The 13,809-nt window shown below is 39.4% G+C and overlaps 1 protein-coding gene across 4 annotated transcripts in view; it reads left to right on the top strand.

The window, feature by feature from the left end:
• The window catches only part of DPP6 (dipeptidyl peptidase like 6), a 1,147,427-nt gene that overhangs the window by 693,658 nt on the left and 439,960 nt on the right, over nt 1–13,809 (top strand). For all 4 annotated transcript variants that reach the window (XM_050785804.1, XM_050785807.1, XM_050785803.1 and 1 more), the window contains exon 2: nt 7,743–7,857. In XM_050785804.1, the coding sequence (XP_050641761.1) occupies nt 7,743–7,857 (115 nt within the window). The remainder of the gene's footprint in view (nt 1–7,742; nt 7,858–13,809) is intronic.

The following is a 13,809-nucleotide window of genomic DNA, read 5'->3' as shown; positions in this document are numbered from 1 at the left end:
GTGAATCCAAAGCAGCCGCTGATTTATACATATCCTCTGGAATTATTTAAAGCTGTCAATGACTTAACCTTGGGTCTCTATATCCTAGAAAAGGCCCCTTTCCATTTTGGGAGCGAGACATTGTCTTCTAGTCTTAATATACTTCTGCAGGCTGCCTGATAGCAGAAGAGATTGATTGGTTTAAAGATAGATTATTATGAGAGAAATAATTTACTTCACTTCCTCCTTCCCTAGTGAGAAGGCCATCTGGTTGACCCCTCTGCCTTTAGCTAAGGGACATAGAATGCACAATTGCCAGCTGTCCCCACTGTGGCTGGCAAGGCTGGACCTCAGCTGTCCCCCGGGGTCCCTGCCGTGCTGCCCCGATTGCTCCAGTCTTCTCCTGCAGGGGTGTGTCTTTAGGAAGAGGCTTTGGTTGATCGTGAAATCATCCTCCAATCTCACTTCTGCTGGAGGTGACTTCTTCTGTCCCTTTTGCTGCATAAGGCAAGACTTACATTACATGAAACAAGCATGTCGTGGGATGTGTGCCTGGAACATCCACGGTGGTTACTGGCTGCTTGAGGAATGCCTCACTTTATTGTGGAGTCACAATTATGGATCCAATAGCCTGGATCAGTCTGCTTTGAGGACCCAACACAAGTTGAATTTCTGATTTCCCCTCATTAAAGCTCAGGATGCAACAAGAATTTGGAGGATCACAGGTTTTGGAATGTGACCTCTCTAGCCCCTTCACTTTCTTTATCAAGAGTAGGAAATTTAATGCACTTTCGAGTTCCTTCTCTATTACGTATCGTATGTTACTAAAACATTACTTAGTGGTGATAGCAATAAATAGTAAATTAGTATCTTATGTTTCTATAATTTTGATAAATTATAGTGTGCTTTCAAATACATTTACATTTCATCATCATAACACCTAAGCAATCAGTTCCTTTTGTCTCCCACTCCTTTCCTCCTTGCAGCATTCAAAAATCATCTCCACCTTAGAGTTCTCATTTGAATCTTCTCCTCTTCATAAGGCACAAAGTCTGATAAAGGTAGCAAGGCAAATTCATGAGAGATATGAAGCTCAGGCCAAGATGAGATGTGTCAGATTTTGACACAGAGAGGAGAGAACAGGAATGCATTCCCTGATGGAGAAGCATGGGTTCTATCGGCTGTCGCTGGGGAGAAAATTAACGCAGCCTGCATTCGGGCCCTCCCTGAATCAGTTTATAGACATTGCGGTGTCTGTAATTATTATCTTCATCTGTGTTTCTTGCACTTCAGATATACAATTAGCACACACAAAAATCAAGCTGTAATCACCGGTTACGAAGATAATAACATTGGATAAAGGTGAATTTGATGTGTCAAATGAAAATGTATAGCTTGGTTTTAGTTCATTGTTTGTTTTATTTTTGCCTGAGTTAAAAATAAGTGTGAGCAGCAGTGATGTCACGAAGGACAGGTTTGCCACCGACGCGTGTCAGTTTGCATTACATCTTGCAGGACCCATTGCTGCTTATGGCCTCATTCATGCACCTGGACTTGCATTAACCCTTTGCTTTCTGCATCCATCAGTGATCGCCTTCGTTACTTGTAAAGGCGTTTATCCGTCCGTTCATCCACCCCACACACAGTCTCTGTGTACTGTGTTGTCCCGGGTTTCGTACCAGGCATTAAGACATTGAACACAGGGCCGGGCGCGGTGGCTCAAGCCTGTAATCCCAGCACTTTGGGAGGCCGAGACGGGCGGACCACGAGTTCAGGAGATCGAGACCATCCTGGCTAACACAGTGAAACCCCGTCTCTACTAAAATACAAAAAAAATTAGCCGGGCGAGGTGGCGGGCGCCTGTAGTCCCAGCTACTCGGGAGGCTGAGGCAGGAGAATGGCGTGAACCCAGGAGGCGGAGCTTGCAGTGAGCTGAGATCCGGCCACTGCACTCCAGCCTGGGTGACAGAGCCAGACTCCGTCTCAAAAAAAAAAAAAAAAAAAAAAAAACAAAGACATTGAACACAGGAAGATAACTGTGCCCTTAAGTAGTTCACCCCCTAGCAATGACACATGCGTGATGATAATATATGAATACATGTATTAAGGTAATATATATTAAATGGATAAATTAACAGTGGAACAGTGTTACAGAAAGGCACTCACAGAGTGTTGTGATCGTGTCCAGGGGGAAGAATAATGCCGATGAAACCAGGCAAGACTTCCTACAGTGTCACAGGTGATATTTTAGCTGATAAGTAAAGACTGCAAGGGGATTTGCCTGGCAAAATGAAGATGAAGGGAAATTCCAGGAAACAGAAAAGTTGTAGGGTGTGTTGAGGAAAGGGGGCATGGAAGGGAATGACTTGCTCCAGGAACAATAAGGTATGAGCGGAGTGGGGTAGAATCTAGATTTGGCTTAGAGGTAGAAAGAGGACAGACTTGCCATGTCACAGGTGCAAAGGGTGTTTTTTCCTTGGAAACAGAAGGCTAGAACCTCAGAGAGGGCTTTACATGCAAAAGGGATACATAAATATATCCTGACACCTAGGTCTATATGACCTTCTCAAAATAACGCTGTTAGCTAATATCTTTCTATTGTATGCCCAGAATTCAGCTACTTCCCACCACACCCACCACTGCCACCCCGGACAGACCCCCATTAGCCCTGTGACTTGTTGGCCGCTCCTGTTCCCACCCTGACTTCTGCAGGTGTTTCTTCTAAGCAGCAACCCTGGCCACCTTCCTTAGTGGGAGCCTTATTTACACACTGCTGTGCTCACACCCCTTTCACTCAGAGGTAAGTGGAAGCCTGCACCTGGCCCTCAGGCTCTGCACTCCCTGGGCCCTTACTGCCCCCAAACTCCTCTCTCAGAACAGTCACCTTTCTCTCCCACTCTGGCCACTGCCTCCTTGCTATCTCCACTGAAGCCTATGCTGTCTCACAGGCCAGGCACCTGCCACTCCCTCTATCTGGATTGTCTTCTCAGATGTCAGCTCTGCAGATTCCTTCAGTTCTATTCTGATGTCACTTTGCTAGAAATCTCTCTGATGCAAACAGCTCTCAGAGCGCCATTGTCCTGCTTTTCTCTTCTCTTCATGAGCTGATCTGCTTATTGTTTGACCCTTCCCCCATTCCTGCACTTGATTACAAGAAAAAAAATATGAAAAAAATGAAAGCCATTCAATTTCAGTTGATAAGAGTGTCAGTGTCTGTTTTATTCATTCCTGTTTTCAAGGTTCTCAAAACCTAACCTGGCGTAGTAAGATAAACATGTGTTGGATGGATGGATGTGGATTGACAGATATATGGATGGATGGATGATGAGTGAATGGGTGAATGCATATGGATGAATAGATGAATGGGGGAATGGATGGATGGATGTGGATGAATAGATGGATGGATGAATGGATGGATGTGGATGAATAGATGGACGGATGGATGGATGAGTGGATGCACGGGTGAATGGATGGATGGATAGGTTGATGAATAGATGGATGGATGGATGAATGGATGAATGGGTGAATGAATGTGGATGAATAGATGGATGGATGGATGGATGAGTGGATGGATGGGTAAATGGATGGATGGATAGGTGGATGAATATGGATGGATGGATGAATGGATGGATGGGTGAATGGATGTGGATGAATAGATGGACAGACGGATGGATGAGTGGATGGATGGGTGAATGGTTGGATGGATAGGTGGATGAATGTGGATAGATGGACGGATGGATAGATGAGTGGATGGATGGGTGAATGGATGGATGGATAGGTGGATGAATGGATGGATGGATGGATGAATGGATGGATGGGTGAATGGATGTGGATGAATAGATGGACGGATGGATGGATGAGTGGATGGATGGGTGAATGGATGGATGGATAGGTGGATGAATGTGGATGGATGGATGGATGGATGGATGAATGGATGGATGGGTGAATGGATGTGGATGAATAGATGGACGGATGGATGAGTGGATGGATGGATGGATGAATGGATGGATGGGTGAATGGATGTGGATGAATAGATGGATGGATGGATGGATGGATGAGTGGATGAATGGGTTAATGGATGGATGGATAGGTGGATGAATGTGGATGGATGGATGGTGTGGGTGGATGGATGGATGGATGGATGGATATGGATCACTGGTTAGAAGACTTATTCTTCTTAAAGAAAATGGTTAATTGTGAACATACTTTTCCATTTTAATGGACCTCCAAAGTATGCAGGTTGTCACAGAATAGGGAATATGTTATAGCCTCGCTTTCACCATGCTAGTCAAAACATATCTAATTCTACTGAGAAACGCACCTACTGAAACTCAGTGTGCCAGGGGATAACCTAGGGAGTTCTCTTGACTTTCACAGAAAGCAGAGTCAATCCGACTCAAAGTTTTAACAGTTCAACACCTGCAAGTTGGGAGGAAGTCTGAATTTGGGAAGCCAAATTAGATATTCAAAGAAACACATATTAGCCTGCATTCTAACTTGAAAATTATATCTATGCTGTGGTTGTACCTATTTATATATAGCCCAGAAATAGAAATGAATATGAAAAAGCCTTAAAAAGTCAATTTTTTGGAGAGAGCAAGGTGATTAACAAGGTTTTTCATCACTTTTTTCCTCTTTAATTTGTTTCCCGTTATTGTTGTTACAATGTTGCTTGTGTAGTAAAAGAAAATTTCCTGCACCCTGAAAAACAAAATTTGGCAAATAAAAATGGAATTTAGTAAAGAATATCTTTATCCCTGTGGGTTTTAATGCAACAATGCTGCCTGAAAGACAATGTGATGCATCTGTACCTAAGAAACGATGCATATGATCCAGAATCACTCCAGTCGAGTAGGATATGCATCGATGCCTCTGGGTCATCTTACTGTGCATTTTTTCATTCAATAATATATACCAGATTGGTTTTCTGTGCAAAATCTTATCTTAGTCCAGTGGGCATGGAAGAAGCATAGTCTTTGCCCCCTTTCATGAAGTGTCCTTACTCTCATTCATTTCTTTACCCACAGTACCAGCTTCCACAGTTTTGTATCTTTCATCTCTATCTTATATATGTCCATAGAACTTCTGCTGTGTTCCTCCTTATTAATGTCATCTATTTCTGACTTCCTCCCTGAAGGATCAGTCCCCCAGGATTTCCATGAGATGGCCATTTACCCTGCTCATTTCTGGGTGAAGCAGCCCTTTCTATTATCAGGCAGTACCAATGGTTAGACATCCTGGTTTCTCTGTTGCACAATTAGCCTGTGTTAAATTTCCTTTTGGTTCTAACTCTGCTTTCTGGAACATGCTTCCCAGTCCACGTGATATGCCTTCAAATGAGTGAGGACTTTTAAGTATTTGGTATTTGAGGCTAAACACTTCCTTCAACTTTACTTCATGTCATATGTCTTACAAATATCTTAACTTATTTCTAAAACATCTTTCTAAATAATATTCTCTATGTCATGATCTGTAACAATATCCAGCCACTGTCAGATCATGAGTGTGTTTGGGCCAGGGAGGGGCTTATCACTGCAACATTCGTTCAAATGAACTTTTGTAAGTAAATCAGTCACATTATTGGCTGGTCAAGTAATTGATGCAAATCCAAAGTCCTAGGGTTTTTTTTGTTTTGTTTTGTTTTATTTGCATATGGACTTTGACCAATGCATCTATTATATAATAAATGTGTTTAAAACAGAATTTAGAAGTCTAGATTACTCTTATGAGAAACAATATTCAGGTCAGGCTCCGTGGCTCATGCCTGTAATCCCAGCTCTTTGGGAGGCTGAGGCCAGAGGATTGCTTGAGCCCAGGAGTTTGACCAGCCTAGGCAACATAGTGAGACCCTACCTCTACAAAAAATAAAATAAATAAAAATTAGCCAGCCTTGGTGGCACACCCCTGTAGTCCCAGCTGCTTGGGAGGCTGAGGCAGAAAGATCATGTGAGCCCAGGAGGTCGAGGGTGCAGTGAGCAACAATCACACCACTGCACTCCAGCCTGGGCTGGAAAAAATTTAAAAAAATTAAAAATGAAATAGAAACAATACTCAAAAGATATCAATTATTTGAGTTAATGAAGACAACATTAATTTTATCATTCTGGTTCATGAATCAGATTTGATCTTGACATTCTGTTTTTAATGGTTTCCTTGGAATTTCATCTTAACCGTGTTTGAGGAATGTCAACTGGGCTGTGAAAAATTGCGTGCACTAGGTTGCTTGTATGAATAGTACCACTGAAAGATTCTTGCTAGTCACAGACTTGACAAAAAGGGCTTATTTTCTTTCTGAATTCGGGTGAAATGAAAAGCTGCTGAATTAGCAAGATCTAATTACTTATCCTTGGCCCTGGCCAGTGATTTTCTCCCAAAGAAAATACTACCTACTAGGAAATGAGATTGAATCAGTGTAACTTTCTGTAGCTATTTTGTTGCTCTTGGATAGTCTTACTTTTTAAGTTCTAAAAAGCTACTCTCTGATAGATGAATTAAGTTATAGATGGCAAATATGAAGACTTGTAGAAATTCTAAACTACTGTAGAACTCTTTCCTACTAAGCCTATAATGGCCCTGTGAATTTTTCTTAATTTAATAGCCAATATAGCCAATATTAAATATTTGGATGATATTGCATATTGTCTATTTTAGTTTGTAGCAATTTGATACATTCTAATGAACTTTTAATTTCTGATGAAAATATATTTATACATTGCATTGTCTACTTTTTGAGACCGTCTTCATTCTACCTCATTTTGGCTTGGTTACTGAGTTGCAATTATGTACACTATAAGAGGGTATTCTCCAGACTATGCATGGGTAGAAGTGGTCCCTTTGCAGTGTGACCACCTGTCCTTATTTACTCCTGTATAATTAATAATAATCATCTATATGTAACTATTATGTTTATTATTATTAAGCTTTCATATGATCCTTTTTGTCTCTCAAAGAATCACAGTTTCGACTAAAATTTTTATGATTCCTCTAATTTGCAGCGATCTGAAAACTTGGTCGCTGCAGCCAATATGCATGATGAATTTCCTAGACTTATGTAGTCCTTAGTACCCCTCAGCAGTGTCTCCAGAGTCCCTCTCTCACCTGCCACTCTTGCTGCACTGCAAGAGGTTCTCTGGAATGGACTGAAACCTAGAATAAGGATAGGTGAGTTGCCCAGTGAAGAGAGACCAGGAAAATCTTGAAACCTTGAATGAGGAGTTTATATAGAAAAAATAAAAGCCTGAAGGCAGTGCGATGGGCAGAAGTTGGTGAAAATTGGCACATAGCATGTGCTAAATAAATATTTAAATTTGGTACTCTGAAACAGAAGTTGATCACATGGATGTAAAAAAAGGAAAAGATGACAGAGGACTTGGAGCTGACAAGTTTAATCCTAGTTGGATTGGATTCAATGAGGGTATGGAGTTTAGCTGTGGAGAAGGAAAGTTCCAAGATGACCCTCTACTATAGAATCTGGTTTATCAGGAGGAGGAGCATTAGGTTTGCACAAAAGCTGTAAACATAATAATATCAGATTCTTTCTTGAGGTAACATTTGGCCATCGTACAGGAAAATGACAGCCCAAGGCTCTGGGGCACTGAAGGCAGAAGGGTACAGAAGGGAACTAATAGTAGCTTCAAGGATGGGAAGATACCTCTCTCACTGTTTTGTGTCTTGGTTATTGATTTAAATGAAATATGTCTATTTGGCGTATTTTATTTCCTTATTTCACTCACTGGGATTTTCTTTGTTGTTGCTCTTTTTAGGAACTGGTGGGGAGTAACCCTCCACAGAGGAATTGGAAAGGAATAGCGATTGCACTGCTTGTCATTCTGGTCATCTGCTCCTTGATCGTCACCTCGGTCATACTTCTGACACCAGGTACTGTATTCATTCTTGGAAAAGCAAGTCGCTGTCAGAGAAAAAGAGCATAATTTTACCTTGCAATTTTTATCTAAGTAACCACCTATTACATAATTTATTTTTCCCAAGTTCTAATTCTCGCTATGCCATATGATATAATATGGTTTCAATTTTAAAAATTCATTTTAGGCCGGGCGCGGTGGCTCAAGCCTGTAATCCCAGCACTTTGGGAGGCCGAGACGGGTGTATCACGAGGTCAGGAGATCGAGACCATCCTGGCTAACACAGTGAAACCCCGTCTCTACTAAAAAATACAAAAAAACTAGCCGGGCGAGGTGGCGGGCGCCTGTAGTCCCAGCTACTCGGGAGGCTGAGGCAGGAGAATGGCGTGAACCCGGGAGGCAGAGCTTGCAGTGAGCTGAGATCCGGCCACTGCACTCCAGCAAGGGGGACAGAGTGAGACTCCGTCTCAAAAAAAAAAAAAAAAAAAAAAAAAAAAATTCATTTTATATGTTTTGGATTTGTTTATAAAGGTGTTTACTACATGGAAATGCTTGGCATATATTAAAATTACATATACAATTACTTATTCATGCTTGATCAACTTAAAGACAGTGGCATAAATATAATGATTTTATATATTTCATAGAATTTCTGGACATTATATCAAGGGTGAATTAAGAAAATTATTAAAACAACATATGTTGAGTGTGAACTCAGGAGAAGGTGCAAAATAGGTACTACTGAAGATTACATAAAGTATAAACCAGTGTCATAAATCTCTCAGGGGAGAAAAGACACTAAAACCAACAGAAGAAACCTACAACAAATACAGATATATACATGCACTATTGAGTAAGCCAAAGAAAAGTGCTATTGGAGTTGAGAGGAGAAAGAGAAATCTTTCAAAAGAAAGTTCATGGAGAAGGTAATATGTAAAGTGGTCTTAATGGAGTAATGGTAGGAATTTAGTAGCCAGAGAGTGGTAGGTTTAGGGACAGAAGAAAGCCTTTGCCTATAAAATAGTAATATAGGGTCGGACGTGGTGGCTCATAGCTGTAATCCCAGTACTTTGGGAGGCTGAGGAGGGTGGATTGCCTGACATCAGGAGTTTGAGACCATCCTGGCCAACATGGTGAAACCCCATCTCTACTAAAAATACAACAATTAGCCAGGTGTGGTGGCAGGTGCCTGTAATCCCAGCTACTCAGGAGGCTGAGGCAGGAGAATCACTTGAACCCGGGAGGCAGAGGTCGCAGTGAGCCAAGATTGCCCCTTTGCACTCCAGCCTGGGCAACAGAGCGAGACTCCATCTAATAATAATAATAATAATAATAATATTACAGGAGTTATCATAGGAAAACATTGTGGCCATAGATAAAACAGTATGCAACTGTTTCATCCATTCTTTTTATCATATTAGATGCCTATTTGTGTGGGCAAAAAAGTTTCAGTCCTCAGTAAAGAGATAGACAAGCATTAGACCCTAAGATGAAGAAAAAGTAGATATTATAAGGTAAAACCTTTTTCCACAGGTACAACAAATGTGGGCAAATTATAATCCAGGCTTAAACTATTACCCCAAAACCTAAATGAGAAAAGGGTGGTCTGTACCCTGATACCAAACTAGATAAAGATATCACAAGAAAACTCCAGACCAATAACCCTTGTGAAAATAGATGTAAAACCCTTCAACAAAATAGTAGCAAACTGAATCTAACTACATGTAGAAAGATTATATATCATGACCAAATGGGATTTATTCCAGGAAAAACAAATTGACTTCTATGAAAATCAACCAATATATTATACCTGCATGAATAGAATAAAGGGCAAAAAGCACATGATCGTCTGAACAGACACATAATAAGCATGTGACAAAATGCAAAAACCCTTTCCTGACAAAAGACTCAATAAGCTAGGAAAAGAAAAAAAAATCTTCAACTTGACAAGAGTCTATGAAAAACCCAATAGCTAACATCATACTGAGCAGCAGAAGACTGAAATCATTCTCCCTAAGACCAGGAGATGGTAGAAAAGGATGTTCATTCCCAGCATGGCTATTTAACATTATATTGGAGGATCTAGCCAGAGCTATTAGGTAGGGAAAAAAACACCCCAGGACATCCAGATAGGAAAGAAAGAAGTAAACCTGTCTCTATTCATAGAAGACATAATGTTGTATATAGAAAATCTTAAGGAATCCACAAAAAACCTATTGTAATAATAAATGAGTTCAGCAGGAAGGAAGATTTCAGACCAAAATGCAAAAACCGTTTGTATTTTTAGCCATGAACTATGAACAATCCCAAAATAAAATTAAGAAAGTGATTCCACTTAAAATAGTTTAAAATGGAATAAGATACTTAAGAATAAATTTAACAAAATAAATAAAGAAGTATAAGACTTGTGTACTAAAACTACAAAAAAAAAGGAAAGAAATTGAGACCTAAGTAAATGGAAGGATATCTTATATAAATTGATTGAAAGACTTCATATCATTAACATGACAATACTCCCTAAATTGATGTTCAGATTCAACCCAATCTCTATCAAAATCCCTCTTTCTTTCTTAAAGAAACTATGAGTTGATTCTGAAATCCATATGAAAATGTAAATGACTCAGAATAGTCAGAACAATCTCAAAAAAGAATAATTCAAAGACTTACACATCCTGATCTTTAAACTTACTGTAAAGCTACAGAAATCAAAACAATATGGTACTAGGATAGGTATAGACATATAGATCAATGGAATAGAATTGAGAGTTCAAAAATAAACCCATACATCTATAGTCAATTACTTTTTGACAAGGGAACCAAGACCATTCAGTGAGGAAAGAATAGTCTTTCCACCAAATTGTGGTGGTACAACTAGATATTCACATGCAAAAGAGTGAGGTTGGACCCCCAACTCATACGATATACAATGATGAACTCAATGTGGACCAAAGACCCAAATATAAGAGCTAAAGCTATAAAACTTTTAGAAGAAAACATAGGGATAAATCTTTGTGACTTTGAATTAGGCAATGGTTTCTTACATGTGACAACAAAAGTGCAAGCAATCAAATAAAAATAGATAAATTGGACCTCATCAAACTTAAAACATTTTGTGTATCAAAAACGCTATCAAGAAAGTGAAAGACAACCCACAGAATAGGAGAAAGTATTTGCAAATCATGTATCTAGTAAAGGTCTAGTATCCAGAATATATAAACAACTCTTACTACTCAAAACAAACACACAAAAAAACAAAATAATTCAATTTAAAAATAGGCAAAGGATTTAAAGAGACATTTCTCCAAAGAAAGACAAATGGCCAAAAAGCATATGAAAAGATGCTCAACATCATTCAGCCTCAGGATGAATGAAAATCAAATCACAGTGAAATACCACTTCACACCAACTAGGATGATTATAAGAACCAAACACAAACAAAAAGTGGAAAATAATAAGTATTCCCAGGATATAGAGAAATGGGAACCTTCTTACATTACTAGTAGAAAGATAAATTGTGTGGCCTCTGTGGAAAATAGTTCAGTAGTTCTCCTAAAAGTTAAACACAGAGTTACCATCTTACCTAGTAATTCTACTCCTAGGTATAGACTCAGGAAAACTGGAAACATATGTTAATATAGAAACTAGTATATGAAGTTCATAACAGCATTATTCAAAATAGCCAAAAAAGTGAAAACAAGCCAAATATTCATCTCCCAGAGAATGGATAAATAAATGTGATGTGGCTGGGTGCAGTGGCTCACACCTGTAATCCCAGCACTTTGGGAGGCTGAGGCGGGTGGATCACAAGGTCAGGAGATTGAGACCATACTGGCTAACACAGTGAAACCCCATCTCTACTAAAAAAAAAAAAAAAAAAAAAAAAAAAAAAAAAAAAAAAAAAAAAAAAGCAAAACAAAAAAAAAACTAGCCAGGCATGGTAACAGGTGCCTGTAGTCCCAGCTACTCGGGAGGCAGAGGCAAGAGAATAGCTTGCCCTTTGTCAGATGAGTAGATTGCAAAATTTTTCTCCCACTCTGTAGGTTACCTGTTCACTCTGATGGTAGTTTCTTTTGCTGTGCAGAAGCTCTTTACTTTCATTAGATCCCATTTGTAAATTTTAGCTTTTGTTGCCATTGCTTTTGATGTTTTAGACGTGAAGTCCTTGCCCATGCCTATGTCCTGAATGGTATTACCTAGGTTTTCTTCTAGGGTTTTTATGGTTTTAGGTCTAACATTTAAGTCTCTAATCCATTTTGAATTAATTTTCATATAAGGAGTAAGGAAAGGATCCAGTTTCAGCTTTCTACTTATGGTTAGCCAATTTTCCCAGCACCATTTATTAAATAGGGAATCCTTTCCGCATTTCTTGTTTTTGTTAGGTTTGTCAAAGACCAGATGGTTGTAGATGTGTGGTATTATTTCTGAGGGCTCTGTTCTGTTCCATTGGTCTATATCTCTGTTTTGGTACCAGTACCATGCTGTTTTGGTTACTGTAGCCTTGTAGTATAGTTTGAAGTCAGGTAGTGTGATGCCGCCAGCTTTGTTCTTTTGACTTAGGATTGTCTTGGCAATGTGGGGTCTTTTTTGGTTCCATATGAACTTTAAAGGAGTTTTTTCCAATTCTGTGAAGAAAGTCATTGTAGCTTAATGTGGATGGCATTGAATCTATAAATTACCTTGGGCAGTATGGCCATTTTCACAATATTGATTCTTCCTATCTATGAGCATGGTATGTTCTTCCATTTGTTTGTGTCCTCTTTGATTTCACTGAGCAGTGGTTTGTAGTTCTCCTTGAAGAGGTCCTTTACATCCCTTGTAAGTTGGATTCCTAGGTATTTTACTCTCTTTGAAGCTATCTGACAAAGGGCTAATATCCAGAACCTATAAAGAACTCAATCAAATTTACAAGAAAAAAAACAAACAACCCCATCAAAAAGTGGGCAAAGGATATGAACAGACATTTCTCAAAAGAAGACATTCATAAAAAATGCTCATCATCACTGGCCATCAGAGAAATGCAAATCAAAACCACAATGAGATACCATCTCACACCAGTCAGAATGGCAATCATTAAAAAATCAGGAAACAACAGGTGCTGGAGAGGATGTGGAGAAATAGGAACACGTTTACACTATTGGTGGGACTGTAAACTAGTTCAACCATTGTGGAAAAACAGTGTGGCGATTCCTCAAGGATCTAGAACTAGAAATACCATTTGACCGTAGTCATGCTGCTATAAAGACACATGCACACGTATGTTTATTGCAGCACTATTCACAATAGCAAAGACTTGGAATCAACCCAAATGTCCATCAGTGACAGACTGGATTAAGAAAATGTGGCACATATACACCATGGAATACTATGCAGCCATAAAAAAGGATGAGTTCATGTCCTTTGTAGGAACATGGATGCAGCTGGAAACCATCATTCTCAGCAAACTATCGCAAGAACAGAAAACCAAACACCCATGGTCTCACTCATAGGTGGGAATTGAACAATGAGATCACTTGGACACAGGAGGGGGAACATCACACACCGGGTCCTATTGTGGGGAGGGGGTAAGGGGGAAGGATAGCATTAGGAGATATACCTAATGTAAATGACGAGTTAATGGGTGCAGCACATCAACACAGCACATGTATACATATGTAACAAATCTGCACATTGTGCCCACGTACCCTAGAATTTAAAATATAAAAATTTAAAAAAGCAGCCATCCTCAGCCCTATTCCTCACTCCTCCCAGAAGCAAATGTGTTTCAACTCTTGTAGCTTGTTCTAATTATAATGTTACTGATTTTTCAGTTTTAGCAGTTATCTATTGATTTTTAGTTACTGAAGTTTAAGATTTAACTCATACCTCTTGTCTCTAACACCTACATATGTATTTCTGATCCCCTAGCTGCCCACTGTAGTTTCATTGTAATTTTGGTTAGATGAGTGCTTCTCACTTCTGGCTGTACATT

Source organism: Macaca thibetana, chromosome 3 (assembly GCF_024542745.1).
Source record: "Macaca thibetana thibetana isolate TM-01 chromosome 3, ASM2454274v1, whole genome shotgun sequence".
NCBI classification, from domain to species: domain Eukaryota; kingdom Metazoa; phylum Chordata; class Mammalia; order Primates; family Cercopithecidae; genus Macaca; species Macaca thibetana.
Note: the sequence above shows the minus strand (reverse complement) of the source record. Positions and strands in the feature narration are given on the sequence as shown.